The sequence below is a fragment of the Vigna angularis genome, chromosome 2 (genome assembly GCF_016808095.1).
Source record: "Vigna angularis cultivar LongXiaoDou No.4 chromosome 2, ASM1680809v1, whole genome shotgun sequence".
NCBI classification, from domain to species: Eukaryota; Viridiplantae; Streptophyta; class Magnoliopsida; order Fabales; family Fabaceae; genus Vigna; species Vigna angularis.
In genome coordinates, this window is record NC_068971.1 from 42,894,964 (window position 1) to 42,913,003 (window position 18,040).

Sequence of the window (18,040 nt, forward strand, 5' to 3'; positions counted from 1 at the left end):
TGTTTGTGCACTGCAACACGTCTGAAGAACAGATTCAAAATGAAAATGGAGGAAGATGGAGGAGTAAACGACCTAAAACGTAGGCCAAAAAACGCCGCCCAAGAACACGCAACAAACTGCACCAAAATGCACCGAAAACGATTTTTAATCGGTCCAAATGAAAGATATTTCATCACTGAACAATTTAATCGGAACAAAAGTAAGATTAAATGGTCCAAAACACATAAAAACCAACCTGGAAATGCAAGGCGCAGAGGGAACTCTCAGGGGTTCGCATAACTCCTCGCGGGTTCGCGTTTTGGTGTGTATGTCCTTATTTTAAAGGTCTTTTGAACGTCAGTTGTGGCGGGGGCCAGACGTCTATAATATAGTAGACGTCCGGCCCCCTCCAGAACGGACGTTCAAGGGGCTGACAGCGTTGAACCCGTCAGCCCCTTGAACGTCCGTCCTGGAGGGAGACGGACGTTTACTATGTATAGACTGATGGGTTCAACTACCCTGTCAGCCTCTTGAACGTCCGTCCTGGAGGGGGACAGACGTCTATATATAGTAAACGTCCGGCCCCCTCCAGAACGGACGTTCAAGAGACTGATGGGTTCAACTACCCTGTCAGCCTCTTGAACGTCTGTCCTAGAGGGGGACGGACGTTTACTATATATAGACGTCTGTCCCCCTCCAGGACGGACGTTCAAGAGACTGATGGGTTCAACTACCTTGTCAGCCTCTTGAACGTCCGTCCTAGAGGGGGACGGACGTCTATATATAGGAAACGTCTGTCCCCCTCCAGGACGGACGTTCAAGAGGCTGACAGAGTAGTTCAACCCGTCAGCCTCTTGAACGTCCGTCCTGGAGGGGGACGGACGTTTAAGAGGCTAACAAGGTAGTTTAACCCGTCAGTCTTTTGAACGTCCGTCCTTGAGGGGGCCGGACGTTTACTAAATATAGACGTCCGGCCCCCTCTAGGACGGATGTTCAAAAGGCTGAATCTTCAACTCTCCCATCAGGCTTTTGAACGTCCGTTAGAGGGGTCGGACGTCTACTATATTATAGACGTCCGACCCCCTCTAGAACGGACGTCTCCACACTCAATTATTTACATTTATGCCACCGGTCAATTATTTACGTTGGGATTTTGGTGAACGGATGTCTATGGGGTGACGTTAAAGATCAATTATGCACTAGTGCACTAGTTAATAGCTATTGAGATCAAATATTACATGGTTGGATTTTTTTATATTAAAAAATAAATTTGAAGTCTAATAAGTTAATATTACCAAATCAACTAGTTTATAATATGACATTATATAGGTAAATTGATTTAATATATACATATACCCTTCCAGCTAAGAATTAAACATTTCGAATGTAAAACTTGTGTAGGTGGTTCAATAAAAAGTAACCCTGTAACTATTATTTAGATAAATTCTGACATTATATTAAGAAATGAAGCTTAATTATAACTTAGTATTACAAAATGACTTGACATACAAAACTTTTATCCGCAAGTGCAAGTTACTTTAAACTGTATCATCCAAAACATTGCATAATTTTATACGATCAGACACTGCTTAAATATGTTTACTTAGTCCTTTACAAAACAATGATTGGCATGATCACAAAGCTTGGCAGTGGAAAGTTGTTAGGCAGAAACCTTTGTTGTATTATTAAAATTGTCGACTGAAATTAATATAGTTGTTGCTTTTGGTTTTTTTTTTCCCTGTCTGTGTTAAGGTTTTACGGTTATAGAAGAGTGAAGAGAAAGAGGATGACCTCATTACAGTGATGAAAAGGTGAAAGTAGTTGGTGGTAGGTCGCTACCATGCTAACTCGTATAATATGCGTATTCACATTTTATCTACCCTGCAATTTCTTTCACAAAAAGTATTACCAACTCATTCCATTTCAACTTCATGCTTCAATCATTTGTTTAATATATTATATGACTGGAATCTTAAATTGCACAGTGTGAATGGTCTCAAACATAATTACATACTATTCCTAAAACTGTATAATCGTGATCAGTAGACCGAATGATAAAACTTATCTCTAAATTTAAAACAAAGTAGGATTTTATTATTAATTGGGTCGTAATTATATCGTCATTAATTCAAAACTCATTCTGAAATATATAAATACTTAACATAAAACGTTCAATGATAACATTTAATATACATTAAGTTTGTTGAAATTTTTACTAACTTTAATATCAAAATATTTTTTAAGTAACTTTTAACTATAACGCACGAACAACAAGAACAAAGAATAACATGATGATGAGAATAAATATTTGAACCATTAACCACTTGTACAAATATAAATTGTTAACTTCAACTCTCAGTCCCGAAATACTTAATTTTTATAGAAAAATAAAACTTATGTTTATCAAACATTTGAAGTTAGTAATTAATATATTAATTTTGGACAAAAACTTAAACTTTATTTCATGTTGTTTTACTATATTAACGGTATCAATGTGAGTACTCGATGATATATTCATTTCAAACACTAATATTTCATCAGATTTTATGGTTTTACTTTACTATAGATATATTGGGAGATGGAAGAGAATTACAAATATTAGGTTGCTTTTATCATAAGAGAAAATATTATTTAATTTGGTCTTAGTAAACATAAGAAATTACTATTTTAATACAATATGAGAATTGATCGTGTACCTTCAGCTAAAAAATAATTTCCTATAATGACATAATCATTTTTATTTTGGTGCTGTTAGATAAGGATTTGAAGAACAACCATTTTTCATATGAGCAGGAGTTTCGTAACTAATGTGAGTTAATGCTACAATTCCATATGTTAAGTTACATTATATAATTAACGTACAGAGAAAACAAGTTTAAAACTCAATTAATATATCTATCTATATTTGTAATCTTTTATTATTTTGAAATTCCTAATATATAAAAAATTAAGAAATAAATAAGTCTCGACATGAAGGTGCGGTTTATAAATAGAGCTAGCACATTCCTCATACCAAAATAAAGATCTATATGTGAAAGAACCATATTGTAGTGCAACAAGAGTGGTAAATAAGAAATAAACAGTAAAAATTTATTCTTCAAATATCCATGTAAAAAAAGATGAGAGGTTTTTTTAAGTAGGCTACCCTATTTTATTTATCTATTTATATTTATTTGATATTTAATTAGGTGTTTATAATCCTCCTAGGTTATCTTATTTGTTTATTATGTACTTCTTCCTACTATAATAATTACACGTGATATTTTTAAATATTATCCAATGAATGTAAATATAGTGGATACTATTTTAACTAGATTCATAATTTAACTATTAATTACTTGCTGAAAGTTTTACATCAAATAAATAAAGAATAATTGAATTTAATATATATAGATAAGTGTAATTTTCATCTTATAATTTAATTTTTTAAGATTGAGTTAATTTAAAATTTATCTTTTTAGATGATACATAGTTATGAAATTTATTTTAACAAAATATATTACTTTATGAACCTGGTAATACTCGCTATCACAATTATATTGAATCACTATTAATTAATGTTTAGTTTCAAACTATATATATATATATATATATATATATATATATATATATATATATATATATATATTAAAATTTAAATTCATAGTATTTTGTGTTAAATTTTAAATAATTTATAGTTGAAGATTTTTATATATTTTTAATATTAATAAAACTTATTTATTATAACTAATTATTTCGTATTAAAATTAAAAATAAAAATATAGATGTGCATATTTTTTTAATTATCAAATTTATTCACATATTATTTGTTTTCACTTCCTAAATATCAAATTACATATATTATCAAAATTATTTTATACATAGTGTCCATTATTAAATATTGGTGAAGAAAAAAAAAGAAGAGTACCATTTCTTTAATGTGAAATTTTACATATGACAATGGAGGTAAATGAAAATAAAAATAAGTTGAGTTTGGTGATAAAGAAAAGTACACTATCTTAGAGAGGTGCTATGTGATTACCATATATATATATATAGGAAACTAAACATTATGTCGGTAATTTAAAAAAAAAGGACATTAATCAAACCAAAAATAGGGGATTAAGATATAATTTACTAAAAATAAAATTAAAGTTAAAAAGAATAGTTTGGTCTGTTTATTTCTTCTTCTTTTTTATCAAAGTATATCACTTGTCACATTTATTCTTCTTTTTTCTTTTATCTTATTGATTGTCAAGTAGGGTTCTTTTTATAATATAATAAAAATGAAATTTGAATTGATCTTGCGTAAAATACCGAGATCCTTAAAGTTTTCCTTTCGTTAGACAATTAACCTGATAAGTGTTAAAATAATAAATAAAGTTACGAATTTTCACACAAAAATTAGTGTAAATGAATATAATTGGTGTTCTTTATATAATATATATTGTATTAAATTTCTTGGAAGCATCTTTTCATGACTGGAGTCCACACGTCCTCGTAACGAGGTAGCAACCTTCGCCGTTAGGTGTGATTTGTGTAGTACAATCATCAATGACCAACTGGCTATAATACTAAAAATATATTGTTATTATTATTATTATTATTTATCAACAATAACTAAAACACATGTGCTATTCTATCTATTAATAATAATATCTTATTTAAATAATTTAACATTTAATGTTACTTTTTTTAAATAATTAATTACCTTTCAGACATATTTCCTCTTTACTTTTTTCTCTCTCAACATTTTATAATATTTTATTTAGTTTTTCGTTTTAAGACTCCTTTTATGAAGTGCAATAATACCACGGTGATTTTGAGAATAAACGATATGCATCAAACAAGAATAATCCGCTTAATATTTTTGGTATAAAAACAGTTATATTTATAATTTTTATATTTTATTGTGTTAAAGTTAATTATTGGCATGTTTTTAATCATTTATATATTAATGCATATATCATTGTTAAATTTTGATAATACATATTTATTTATTTTACGTGCGTTGTTTAAATCTAAAATATTTAAATGTAAGATTAAATAAATTTGAAGTTATCAACTAAAAGAGGGTGAGAATAGAGTGAGACCAAAGATAACTTGAATGTGAAGAATTCAGCAATTACCCAAAATAAATAAGGCTAGAAAATTAAAAAAAAAAGTATTATGTAGATTAAGAGAATTATTGAAAAAGTAAAACTTGTTAAAAAAAGAGTAATATATAGTTGTAAATTTAATGTGTATTGTAGATTATTATTATATACTCAAATTGTCAAAATATTCATTTTTTGTTTGATCCGAACCAAAACATTCCCTGGTCCACATAGGCTCCAGCTATTTATTGCATGTAAATTATCTTCATTTTTCTATTCCATTCAATAATAAAAAATCAGACTTTCAATAATCATGATTGGACTGAATAATGCTGTGGATTCTGATTATACTTTTTCTTTATTTAGTTTTATTTATTTATTATTTTGTCTTGAACAAATTTCTTTTTTATGTTAAGTGTTTGTGGCATGACTGATGTAGTATCTGTATTTGGAGTATATTAATCCCAAATGCCGTGATTGAGATGAGATGTCTAAGTATTTATTTTATTATGAGGTGGCAACTATACTTTTGTTTTGAGGCAGTTTGTTCCTTATTTATTATCACACTATCGAAAAGTTTGACATCATATATTTTATATTTGATATTATTATTAAAACCTTTTAAACGTTATATTAACGAAGCATTATTATGTCATAACTTTAAAGTAATATTCAAAGTTGTCCTAATAAATTAATAGTCAAGTTGTTGGTTCACTACAAAAATGTTTTAGTACGGTTAAAGTAATTTTTCTATTACAGTTTTTGAATTATGGTTAATTCAGCTATCATTAAAAGTTTAAAGTTTGCTTGAAACAAGACAGTTACTAAACTGTTGTTATACCCTAAATGTTAATAAAGCTAGTTAAGAGAGAAAAAAATAAAAATTTGCAAAAAATATATAACAACGGCTATCAAACATAATCGTGCTTAATAAAATATGTTTTTACTTTTTAAATGTAGGATCTACAATAGTGTTCTATCACAGTCCTATTATAAAGCTTTTAACAATAACTATCTAATCTTTTAATAAAGTAGAAAGAAAATACTTTGTACATGTTTTTTTTAGCATAATGTTTTTAAATTCAATGGTTATTGGTCAACAAAATTATGCAAAGTAAGTTGAAGTTAAAATTAATATATATGAAAATAAATTATTTTATAGTAAAACATATAACATTATCTCGTAATAACTACTTTCATAAACTAGTTTGTACTAAAGTTGTCATTCACTGTATGTAATAGTCACACTCACAATCATTAACTTGTTAATTGCACTACACTGTAGTAAAACTATTTAGATAAATTAAATGATAATACAAAAAGTAAATGAATGAGATGGTATTACAAATACCTCGAGAAGCTAATGTGTGACCTGTTGAGATGTGACACTTTTTCTACCAATTAATATACTTTGTCTAGTAAATATAATATCATTTAATATTAAAAAACATAACATTTTATATTCAAGGTTAATGAAGTAGTAGGCTTTTCTTAAAACAAACTTACATATCTACTATATTTTTCAAGTGATTGTGGGGTTTTTTTATGTAAGGAGCAAAATCAATACGATTTAGTACTGATATAACCAACAATTATTAATGACGACTGTATTGAAAATTGGTTAAAACATATTTAAAATGCAAAAAGTATAACTTATCAAATAAGGATAAACTTCCTTAACTATATATGAAGCAATGTAAATTTGTTTATTTTCATCTATATGATATTGTTGATGTACATTCATCTTTTTGTAGCGTTGTTACTGACTCATATGTTTCATCCTTTTCCACTTCCAAGCACAAATCTTGGAAGTACCTAAATTTTATACATTAATAACACGTATATAATAAGGTAACGAATAAAAATTATTAAAAGTTAACTTACATAATCCATAATTGCACAACATTTTATTTTAACTCCTGATTGTCTGCTAAAATCTCCATCAAATCAAAATTATATATGTATAATGGAGCTCACTTTATCTGCCAAAAATAGTGGCATCCCATGGAATCTCCATCAGGTCTGTTCCTATGGACGTATCAACCTCCCTCAATGTGGCTAGTGTATCCTCGAAAGACAATATTTTTATCTTATTCAATTACAACTGTGTTTCATGTTGTTACCCACAAAACAAACATGTCATTAGTCACAACACTAAATACTACATATGTAACAATATTTGTGTAGATACAAATCAAAGTTTGTGGTGTTATCCTCGCGAGATTTTTGAGCCAGACAATGAAGTTTTGCAATGATTCCCATAGAATTTCAACCTCCATTGTTGGTATGAGAATTGCAACATCACCATAATGTATTGTCTTCATCATAACCTTTACCAAATGAGAAGGGATAATCTGACCATGTAACATGGTGGAAGTTTCAAAGCTCTTCCTATGGGCCACCAATTGGGGGGAGATACATACTACACTAATGTGTACAACTCACATTGGCAACTGAAGCCAATGTCAACCCTGCTTCAGTTGTAACTTAACAACTCCCTTTAGTGCTAACTCTGAAAACGAGAGAAAGGTCAACATTTACTAAAGTGGAGAGCTTTTGTGAGAGTAGTAAGTCCTCCATCCACTTGTCAAACACTTCCATCATCTCATGTCACTCTTATCTCATTTATTGTCGCTCTTATCTCATCTCCTCCCGTAACTTTTCTTTGAGATCAAACTTCATTTTTTGCATGTACTCATCCAGAGGTACATAAGCGAATCAAACAAATTGGTTTTGTGATGAGACTCTAAAGGAAGATTATCCTCATACCATATTCAACAATATGAGCACATCCAGAATGTTTGTGTTATCCAATAACAAAAGAAGATCACGAGAGAAATATTGAGACACGCAATACACGGTTTGTGGGAACGAACGAGAATTGTAGAAAACCTCATAAATAAAAATGTATTTTTTAAGAACTTAAAGAATAACTCATATAGCTATTTATTTATTCTATTTTATCTGTATAATACATGTTCTTAATTAAAAAATTAATAGTTAAAAATAATCACAGTTTAAACTATTTTTAATATTTAAAATAAATTTTATAACCGAAGTATATTAATTTGTAATAAATTTGGATTTACATTTTTTTGTTAGAAACTAATTATAATATAAGTTAAAATATTAGAAGATCTTTATAATAGTTTGATTAGAAAAATGAATGATCACTTCTACTGATAATTTAAATTTCCATTGTGTTTAATTTCCATATTTTTTTATTTTCATTTTCTCTTTTACCAAACAAGTAATTAACCTTATTATACCATTTTTGTTTTGATCTCACTTTCTTTCCTTTACCTGTGTTTTAGGTAAACTTTGGTTAGGGTAGTTGTTGCCTCATCCATAAGTCTGATATTTAGAACATCCCTTACTATTCCCTTATTACCCATAAATAAAAAAAAGGTAAATATTAATTAGAACATTGTTAAAAAAAATTAAACGTAAATATTTTTAAAATTTAGAAAAATTATAGAAAACAATTTTTTTCACATGCTTTGATGTGACCTGTTATAAAAACTTTTACTAAGAATACAGATCACCAAGACCTAATTAATAAATAGGAATAATAATAATTAAAAGAAAAACTAGAATTGAAACTCTCCAGTGAGTTGTTGTAGCTACAAGAATTCCTTTGCACATTTGAAATTGTTGGTTTGAATTAATCCAAATTGAAGTGAACAACTACTGGAACATTAACATATATTGTCCTTCATGAGACAAACATTTGAATTTGGTGCTTCTGAGTCTGCTTTACTTACCTACCTCAACAATAATTACAAGACATTTTCACAAATGCTCAACTGCAACATTCAGTTTTCTTTTATTGTCTAAGAGTTAGTTGAATTCCGATGTTACAATCCAACTTAGTTCACATATTTTCTACATTTTTTTAAAACTTTCTTTCTTATATTCTTACATGATCAATTTCCAATGAATGAAAAAGTTTTCTTTGCTTCTTCTCATCTAAACCTCTGATATTCTCATAAGTTATTTTGATGAATTTATTCAAAATAAGCTAAAATTACCTCATAAATATATCGAAGCTTATTTCCATTCACTTTCTTACGTTCAAAAAAAAAAAAAAATACATTCATTAGTGTGAATTTATCATAACTTTATAGCAAATAAAAAAGTTGAACACAACCATGTTAATCCACAACTAATAAGATCAATCTATATGCTAATTAAGTATAACATTTTTGTGTAAGGACTAAAATCAATTTAGTCTAATTAAGTATAACATTTTTCTGTAAGGACTTGGTGTGATTTGTTGGTCAAAACTACTTATGGTATGGAGTGGGACTAAGATAGATAATTTTCCTTTTACTTTTTAAAGAGATTTATATATTAGACTGAATATTAAGTTAATTATAAGAAAATAAGTCTTAATTAGTTGATTTTTTTTTTCTGTTTCTTTGCGTAACTTTCTGATAAAACAAATTTAGAAAATAATATGAAACAAAAATCTAATGCTAACTATTTTTTTTATATATCATATATAATATGAAAAAATAATTCCACAATAAATTATTTTAGTTATTTGATGAGACATACTCTTCGAAGCATTAAAGTTTTTGTCTTCTAAATTAACTACTAACTATGGAATTTTTTTATATTTTTTTTAGAATTGAATTTTTTCATTTTAAGAACTTAAGCAACTATATTTTTTATGAGCACTTAGCTACATCATAATATTCGCATAATATCATCTACGATCCAATTTCATAAAATGAAAATAAGAAATTGAAACATTTTTAATAGTAAATGTTATCGGAAAAATTTAACATTTTTTTTGATAAGTGTTTCGACCGGATCCGGGGGATCCTGTTAAAATATATAAGTTTGTCGAAGGCCGGGCGGACAATCACGAACGGTAAAGGCTGGCGGACGAATGATGACGCTGCTACGGACCGGGCGGACGCTTTCTCACCAGCTGAAGCAGATCGAGCGGCTCTGGCGCCTGGGACACTAGAAGCTAATGAAAACCGGACGGTCGTTGCTGAATCCCACGAACTGAAGAAGGTCGGGCCATGCGTGTGGTGGACGATACAGTGACAGACTGTCGCTGCTATACACTCCAAGCCGGGCGGTCATCCTCCTACTCGAGGCCGGGCAGGTTTCTTCCTACAGACTGGCGGCGGTCGTCCTCCTACTCCAAGCCGGGCGGTCGGGTACCTGTTAAAGGCACTCTGACGCTCAAGTCAGTAATATGACAGAGCGGTCTGTGATGCATGTATATGTTGCATCGTAAAGAATCTGTCTAGAAATCATACCTGGGACCTTTATTTATACTGATTGTAATGGACTTTTACCTTTTGTGGGCCTGAAAGTGGCCCAATCATACCTTAATCTTCATTAAGGGCTTTAATGAGTCATTAGTGTTTAATCGCGTAGTCGACATAGTGAATGACGGTCGTGACGGCAGGTCAGCAGGGTGACCGGCCGAGGATGTCAATCCTGGGAGGGACGGTCGAAACGGCCGGCCAGCAGGATGACCGGCCAAGGATGTTCTCCTGGGAGGGACGGGCGAAACGACCGGCCAGCAGGATGACCGACCAAGGATGTGAACCTGGGAGGGACGGTCTAGCGACCGGTCAGTAGGGTGACCGGCCAATAATGTCAACCTGGGAGGGAGGGTTGTGGCGGCCGCCCAGCAGGATAACCGGCCCAGGGTGTCAACCTGGGAGGGACGGTCGAGACGGCCGGCCAGCAGGGTAACCGGTCACGATGGACACTCGGTGAGTCGGCCTGGATGGACGACCTTGGCGGACCGCTCGTTCTTGATGGTCGACCTGGATGGACGACCTTGGAGGACCGTTCGGTCTATGTCGGCTCGGACAACGTTAGTTTGGACGCTCGGTCTGATGGCCGTCTTGGCTGGACGCTCAGTCTATGTGTCAGAAAGACCGGTCGGTACAATAAGGAATCCTTACATCAGTTTTAAGAATTTAATAATTAACTTCCTATAGATAATATAGTTATTTAAGATCTTAAAATTGATTTATATTTCGTAAAAATAAGTTTGGAAATTGAGATGTTAATTATTAAAAAAAATTGTTCTCTATTCAGGTAGTTATTTTTAAGACTCCATGTAAAATTAGTGACTTGCCTTTATTTTTGGACAATGCATCAGTTTGTAGGGTAAATGTTTTTAGTTAAGCTGTGGATAAAATGGCACAATCATGCAACAACAAAGACGAAACCTAATCATATACACAACAACCAAATATGAACCTAATGAAGAAAATCCTACCAGAACAACCACGTATGTCACAGTTCAGAGTAACCTAATCAAAATGAAAAAATATAAATAAATTTGCATAATAAAAAACTCATAATACACCTGACAATATATAAATATATATATATATATATATATATATATATATATATATATATATATATATATATATATATAATTTACATTATCAAATTATATATCAATTAGATTTAAAATTCAATTTATTACACTAATATTATAATATATCAATATATGCTGCTTGTTATTAACTTTTCTTATTTATACACTTGATACCCTTAATGTATGATTAAATATTTTAAATTATCCAAAAATATAACTAAATAATAATACATAGATTAAATATAATCTACTAATTTTCTAAAATTAAATTAGATTTACAATTGGAAACAATAATTCAAATATAATATACCTACATGATATATAAAGATGAATAGAAGTTTCATCTTACCAACCTGATTTTATGGGATTGAAAATATGTTAGAACTTGATATTAAAACATAGTATATAAAGTTTTGAAAATTCTTAAATAAGGTAGATATTTATACCATTTTGAGATTGAAAACATAATAGTAAAAAATGGTTGATATAGGAAAACCAATTATTTAAAATAGAAAAATAATTAGATTTGTAAACCTATGAACATTGTGAACTCCCTGGAACATATAATTTAACCAACTTTATAATTTGATCATTAATTTTTATTTTAAGAAAACTATCTAAAATTTACTTAAAAACGAAGCATCTAAAAATAATTTTTTTCAGAACTAAAATTAATTTAGATTCAAACTTGAGTAATTTTTGAAATTACAAAAATATCTTGTTTTTTAAGTAAAAAAAAAACTCCTGTCATTGATAAAGGGTCTAAATCTAATAAAGGTGGATACTAGACAGAAATGTGGATAAAACTAAAATATTAAATATAGAATGAGTAATATAAGAAACTAACTACTTAGCTAAGTGGAGTCTCCCTGAAAAATACTTCTGTAAGAATGAATCTTCCTTTGTACTTCAGAAGAGGAATTAAAAAATAAAAAGGAGAATTATTTTGTTATTAATAATTAATGTTAATTAACTATGTTTAGGGAAGGAAGAGGAAAGTGATTATTATTCTGCATGTTACTCGTAATCCAAAAATGATATATTAGGAATCGTAGTTCAGAAGAAAGGCTTTGAAGTCCGACAAAGAGAGTCGGTGAACGACGCGCATACCTAAACTTACTCCACTCGCCAGAGCCACTTCTCTCATTTACTTTCTCTCGCCGTCGCTTCCACCACTGTCTCCGCCGGGGGAATGCCACCGTCGCCGGCTGCCTCTCGCCAGGTCCGTTCTCTCTCCTTTTTCTGCTCTATACAGCCACTTTCTTTCCCTTTTCAAGTTGCCTCGATCTCGCCGTTCTCGATTGCTCTGCTTTTCTCTTTCCAGATTTGCTTTTCTGGCAGCTTTTCAATTACCCCGACCGAGATTCCGCTTTCATCATTTCTCTCTTTTTTGGTTGTTCGGGATTCGGGAAGAGGAACTACCTCCTCTCGCGTTTTTGGGAGCAATTACTGTTAATATAGACCTATCATGGCTGTGCCGAGTGTGTGTTCTGTTTTAACCATTTTTTGTTTTATTCTACTGCTGACGCATGAGGTGATTTAATTTTTCATGTGAATTCGCTATGGTGTTTGAACAATACTGGCTATTGTGTTTGGGGAAGGTCTTGTCTGTGTTCTCTACTCACTTTCTCTTTGGGGCATGTTTCTATTTAGGGATATTTATTGAAAATCACTTGAAGTTCACACTCATCACTTCTGTAACACTTGTTCTAGTTGTTTTACTGTTACCCCGAAATTCTTCGCATTAGTGTTTGGATCTTTGATTTTCTGTTGATTGCATCTTATTCTACTTTGATGCATTAGTTATGTGTGTGTTTTCGTTATGGGATGTTGTGTTTCAGTGTTCTTCAGCTTACAGATCTAGGTGATTTGTATGTGCAGCTGTTGAAATGAATGGGGCGCAGAACAGGAAGGTTCACAATGTTGAGAAACCTTTTCCAGGATGTTTGGGAAGAATGGTGAACCTCTTTGATTTGACTGGGGGCGTCAATGGAAACAAGCTACTCACGGACAGGCCTCACCGCGATGGTGATCCCTCTCTTTCTCTATCTGTGTTAACTCTTTTTGTTTTTCCACTTTGCCCTGGGTTGTTTTCTTTTTTAACCCCTAAAATCCCCGCCTTGTTTGGTCGAGGATTTTCTGTATGATCTGCTATTTTGTCATATTGACTCTCTGTTTGGAATTGTCTCTAATGGTTATCTTAACCTTGCTTTTTGTCAATTTCTTGTTAGTTTTGGGGTTTGGTAGAGTGCAGGGTTGACTATAATTCCCTGTGTGCCTGGTAGTTTTTATTTGGAGCTTGTTGCCTTTGGGTTTTTGTTGACCGAATTTCAGATAGACATATCTCTCTTCGTGATCTGTCCGGTTTTATATATTCTTGGACATAATGAAACCCAGCTGGAGGTTTCTCTAAATTTTCGAGTGCTTTTCTTTACTGCCAATCTGACTGGAATGATTTTACTTACAATTTCTAGTGTTGAAAATTTTCTATGCCATTTTATTATCAAATCTGAGTCTCACTAAATTATACCTAAATTGCAGCATCATCACTTTCAAGAAGTCAATCAGATGTTGCAAGGATCGCAAGTCCTACTTTGGGTGATCAGATAGAGGATAAGCTGGTAATTTTGGAGGCATGAATTTTTTTATTGTCATTCAAGCTAACTGAAATCCAAATTAATTGCAATGCAATATGGAATGTTCTTCACCTTTTCAATTTATGATGTGCTTTCTGTACTTGTTTTTATTTATCTATGTATATTCCGTTTTCACGGACTTTGCAGATTGTTTCTGACTCAATGAGAGCTTTGTCAAATAAGAAAATAAATGGAACACCCATTAAGATGCTCATAGACCAAGAAATGTCCAAAGAAGTTGTTTCAAAGCACAACCCACCACCAAATGTAGTTGCAAAATTAATGGGGCTTGAAGCCCTCCCACGGGGAGATCCTAATTTATCTGTGGAGAGAAGCCATAGAGGAGATTATTCTCAACATATGTGTGATCATTCAGGGACACCATTTAAACACTGGCAGATGCATGATAGATTTATGGACAAGGAAATGCTTCATGAAGTTCATCTGAACACAGAACAGATTGCTTACAAGGATATTTATGACATATGGTTGCAATCACAAAGAACAGGCAATGTAAGAGACAAGACACCCGAGAGAGAAAAGTGGACTGAAGATGTTAATGGGAAGAAAATGGCTCTCATTCGTCAAAAATTTATGGAAGCTAAACGTCTGTCCACAGATGAGAAACTACGTCAGTCCAAGGAGTTTGATGATGCCTTGGAAGTTTTGAGTTCAAATAATGATCTGTTAATCAGGTTATTGGATTCTCAAAATCTTTATGAACTTCAGTCCACTCCAGTAGCAGAGACAAAGCGCATTACTGTTCTTAAGCCTTCGAAGATGGTTGATAATGAAAAATCTGTTGGTAAGGGGAAGAAAAATGATAAGCAGATTAAGAAACCGGCAAATGTTGGTACTGCATGGGAGAGATACAGTCCTGGATACACTCCTCCCAATCAGAAAGTGGACGAGTTTCCAGTACAACCTACTCGTATAGTGGTATTGAAGCCAAGCCCTGGCAAGGCACATGAGATTAAGGCAGTGGTTTCTCCAACAATGTCGTCACCTCGGAATTTGCCAAGTGGAAATTTCTACCAGGAACCTGAAGATGATGATGTACTTGAATCAAGAAAAGTAGATAGTGAGATTACACAGCAATTGCATGAAGATATGAGGAGCCATCAAAGAGATGAAACATTCTATTCTTCAGTATTTTCAAATGGCTATACTGGTGATGAGAGTTCATTCAACAAATCGGATCATGAGTGTAATGCAGGGAACTTTAGTGATTTGGAAGTCATGTCACCATCTCCAAGGCATTCTTGGGATTACATCAATCGCTGTGGCAGTCCTTTTTCTTCATCATCCTTCAGCCGTGCATCCTGTTCTCCTGAGTCGTCGGTATGCAGAGAGGCCAAGAAACGACTTTCTGAAAGATGGGCCATGATGGCATCAAGTAAAGGCCTTCAAGAACAAAGGCACATGCGCAGAAGCTCTACCTTAGGTGAGATGCTTGCTCTCTCGGATATAAAGAAATCTGAAATATCCGAGCTTGAGGGTATTAATAAAGAACAGGAACCAAATGAATCTGTTTCTTGTAGTCGAAATTTTAATGCTGAAACATGTGTGGATGGTTCTCCTAGAAATCTCTCTAGGTCAAAATCTGTTCCAACATCTTCCACTGTCTTTGATAATGGTCTCAGTGTTGAAGTTTGTGATAGTGATGCTGGCAAAATACATGTGTCTGGGGAGCTGACAAAGTCAAAGAGTATGAAATCATCATTTAAAGGGAAAGTTACCAGTTTCTTCTTCTCGAGGAGCAAGAAACCAACCAGAGAAAAATCTTGTCCATCTCAATCTAAAATTGAATCCCAATCTACACTCACTGGAACATCAGATTCTCCAGTAAGTTCGTCTGGTGTCCTTAGGGAGGATGTGTCTCAAAGCTTCAATAGTGGATCCATTGGAGAGTGTTCTCTTACAGCACCAAATGAATCATCAGGAAAAATGTTCTCAGATTCTATCTCTAACGGACAAGGCGCCATACCTCTGGAGGTAATAGCTTCTATTTTTGCGTATATTATGATCTACTTCTTTTACCGTGCATTATACACATTTTCTTTCTGTCTATATTGGCTTAAGGTATCTCATCAATGCTTTATAAATTTTCCACCAACTCTCAGTCCCTTACTTGTCTCCCCATTTGCAAAGGAAAGAATGGAAAAACAACAAAAAAGAGAAAAACAGTATTGAATATATATTGATTCTTATTGTGACGCATTTGGTTGGGTTGTACTGCTGTTTTCCATTGTTTTTTTTTTCTTTTCTATACCAATATCTTGCTAAATAAATAAAAATCGTCTTTTAATTCCAGCTTGTGCCTTGTCTACCTAACTAATGAAATTAGTCACTTGAAACTTATGTATGAGTTGGAGGCTGCTTGGTGTAGTGGAACAAATGAAATCTTCACCCGCCTTTGAACGTCATTGAGTCCTAATAGCTATTTGATAAATAATAGAACTAGCTTTTTTCAGCCAGCATACGTAGTACACCCAAAACCTCTATGATTTCTTGTTATTGCAGATTATGGAATTGTAAACTGAATTTCTCATGTTTGTTTACAGTCTGGATTGACACTGTCAAAGCCCGTGGTGCCTGGGATTTCAAGTGAAAACCAGGGTCAGCCGAGTCCGATATCAGTTTTAGAGCCTCCATTTGAAGATGATAATGGTGCTAACGAGGCCTTGGGCTATGGGAAGGGTGGTCACCTGGGTACTGCCTGGTCCTTTCTCTCTATACTCTCACTATTTCAAGATGTTCATATTGGACTGTCTTTACTGTTTTATTATCTGACTTGAATATTTTTTTAGGATCACGGGGCCCTCTGAAGTCTAATTTAATTGACAAATCACCACCTATAGAATCAATAGCTCGGACCCTCTCATGGGATGATTCTTGTGTAGAGGTGGCAAGTCCATACCCATTAAAGCCCTCGTTGGGCTCCTTAGACACCAAGGTAGAGGATCAAGACTGGCTTGTGTTTGTCGAGAAACTACTATCAGCTGCTGGAATTGATGATCAAGTGCAGTCTGACTCGTTTTACTCTAGATGGCATTCCCTCGAAAGCCCATTGGATCCATCATTGAGGGACAATTATGCCAATCTGAATGACAAGGAGCCTCAGCAACTCCATGAGGCGAAGCGAAGGCAGAGGAGATCCAATCAGAAGCTTGTATTCGATTGTGTTAACTTTTCACTGATAGAAATTACTGGTTATGGATCAGAGAATTACTTGATGGGTAGGTTATGGAGTGGGAGCCACAGCAGATTCCAAGTCCCAGAGGGTGAAGCTCACCCTTTGGTAGACCTTGTTGTGGCCCAGATGAAGGAGTTAATATCTGGTGCTATGAGGTCTGTTTGGGGAGATTGTGGGGACAGTAACAGCCTGGGGGTAGAAAGTGTTGTCAGAAAAGAGGTTGTGGGGAAAGGGTGGGTTGAGCTTATGGCATTAGAGATGGATATTTTGGTGAAGGAAGTAGAGGGGAAGTTGCTACAAGAACTTGTGGAGGATGCGGTAGTTGATTTGACTGGCAGGGCCTGAATCGTTGAAACCCTGACATGGCGTTTTCGCTTTGGCTTCGCTTTTTTTAATATTGTAACTCTATTATTGTTGTATTCGATTATCAACACACGGCCCTACTTACCTAATTTTATTAAATGCTACTGAAAAATTATTTCAACTTGCTGCTACTTCACATCACTGAAACTGTAATAAATTAATCACCTATTCGACTGCACCGAGAAAGAATATAAGGAATCGCACATCTCATAAAAGATCGTGCATCTTGGTGTTTAAGACGTTTCACAAGATTGTTCTATAATTGAACAATAGATGTCTTTTCTCATCCTAGAAAAATAGGATTTTGTTCTACGAAATTTGGTTAGTTCAGAAGAAGTCTATTAGTGTGGCGTCTAGAGTTGCCACAGTCCATAACTTTAACCCAGAAAAGGAAATTCAGATTCTGCAAATGGCTACCCTGAAA

At 33.1% G+C, this 18,040-nt stretch overlaps 1 protein-coding gene across 4 annotated transcripts; it reads left to right on the forward strand.

The window, feature by feature from the left end:
- Window positions 1–12,473: 12,473 nt before the first annotated feature.
- Window positions 12,474–17,737, forward strand: LOC108322999 (uncharacterized). 4 transcript variants are annotated; one of them, XM_017555323.2, is made up of 7 exons: window positions 12,474–12,643; window positions 12,746–12,955; window positions 13,303–13,449; window positions 13,963–14,042; window positions 14,205–16,052; window positions 16,622–16,769; window positions 16,868–17,737. In XM_017555323.2, the coding sequence occupies exons 3-7, from the start codon at window positions 13,311–13,313 to the stop codon at window positions 17,596–17,598; spliced, it is 2,946 nt and encodes a 981-aa protein (XP_017410812.1). In that variant the 5' UTR covers window positions 12,474–12,643; window positions 12,746–12,955; window positions 13,303–13,310; the 3' UTR covers window positions 17,599–17,737. The 4 variants fall into 4 exon arrangements, with proteins under 4 accessions (XP_017410812.1, XP_017410809.1, XP_017410813.1 ...); XM_017555320.2 differs by having other exon boundaries at window positions 12,746–12,902; XM_017555324.2 differs by lacking the exon at window positions 12,746–12,955 and having other exon boundaries at window positions 13,263–13,449.
- Window positions 17,738–18,040: the final 303 nt, after the last annotated feature.

What these genes read in the sequence shown, in the direction of transcription:
- LOC108322999 (XM_017555320.2), top strand. An exon ending in ATCAGATAGAGGATAAGCTG is followed by an intron (nt 14,043 to 14,204) that starts GTAATTTTGGAG and finishes CGGACTTTGCAG; the next exon opens with ATTGTTTCTGACTCAATGAG. An exon ending in AAGGCGCCATACCTCTGGAG is followed by an intron (nt 16,053 to 16,621) that starts GTAATAGCTTCT and finishes GTTTGTTTACAG; the next exon opens with TCTGGATTGACACTGTCAAA.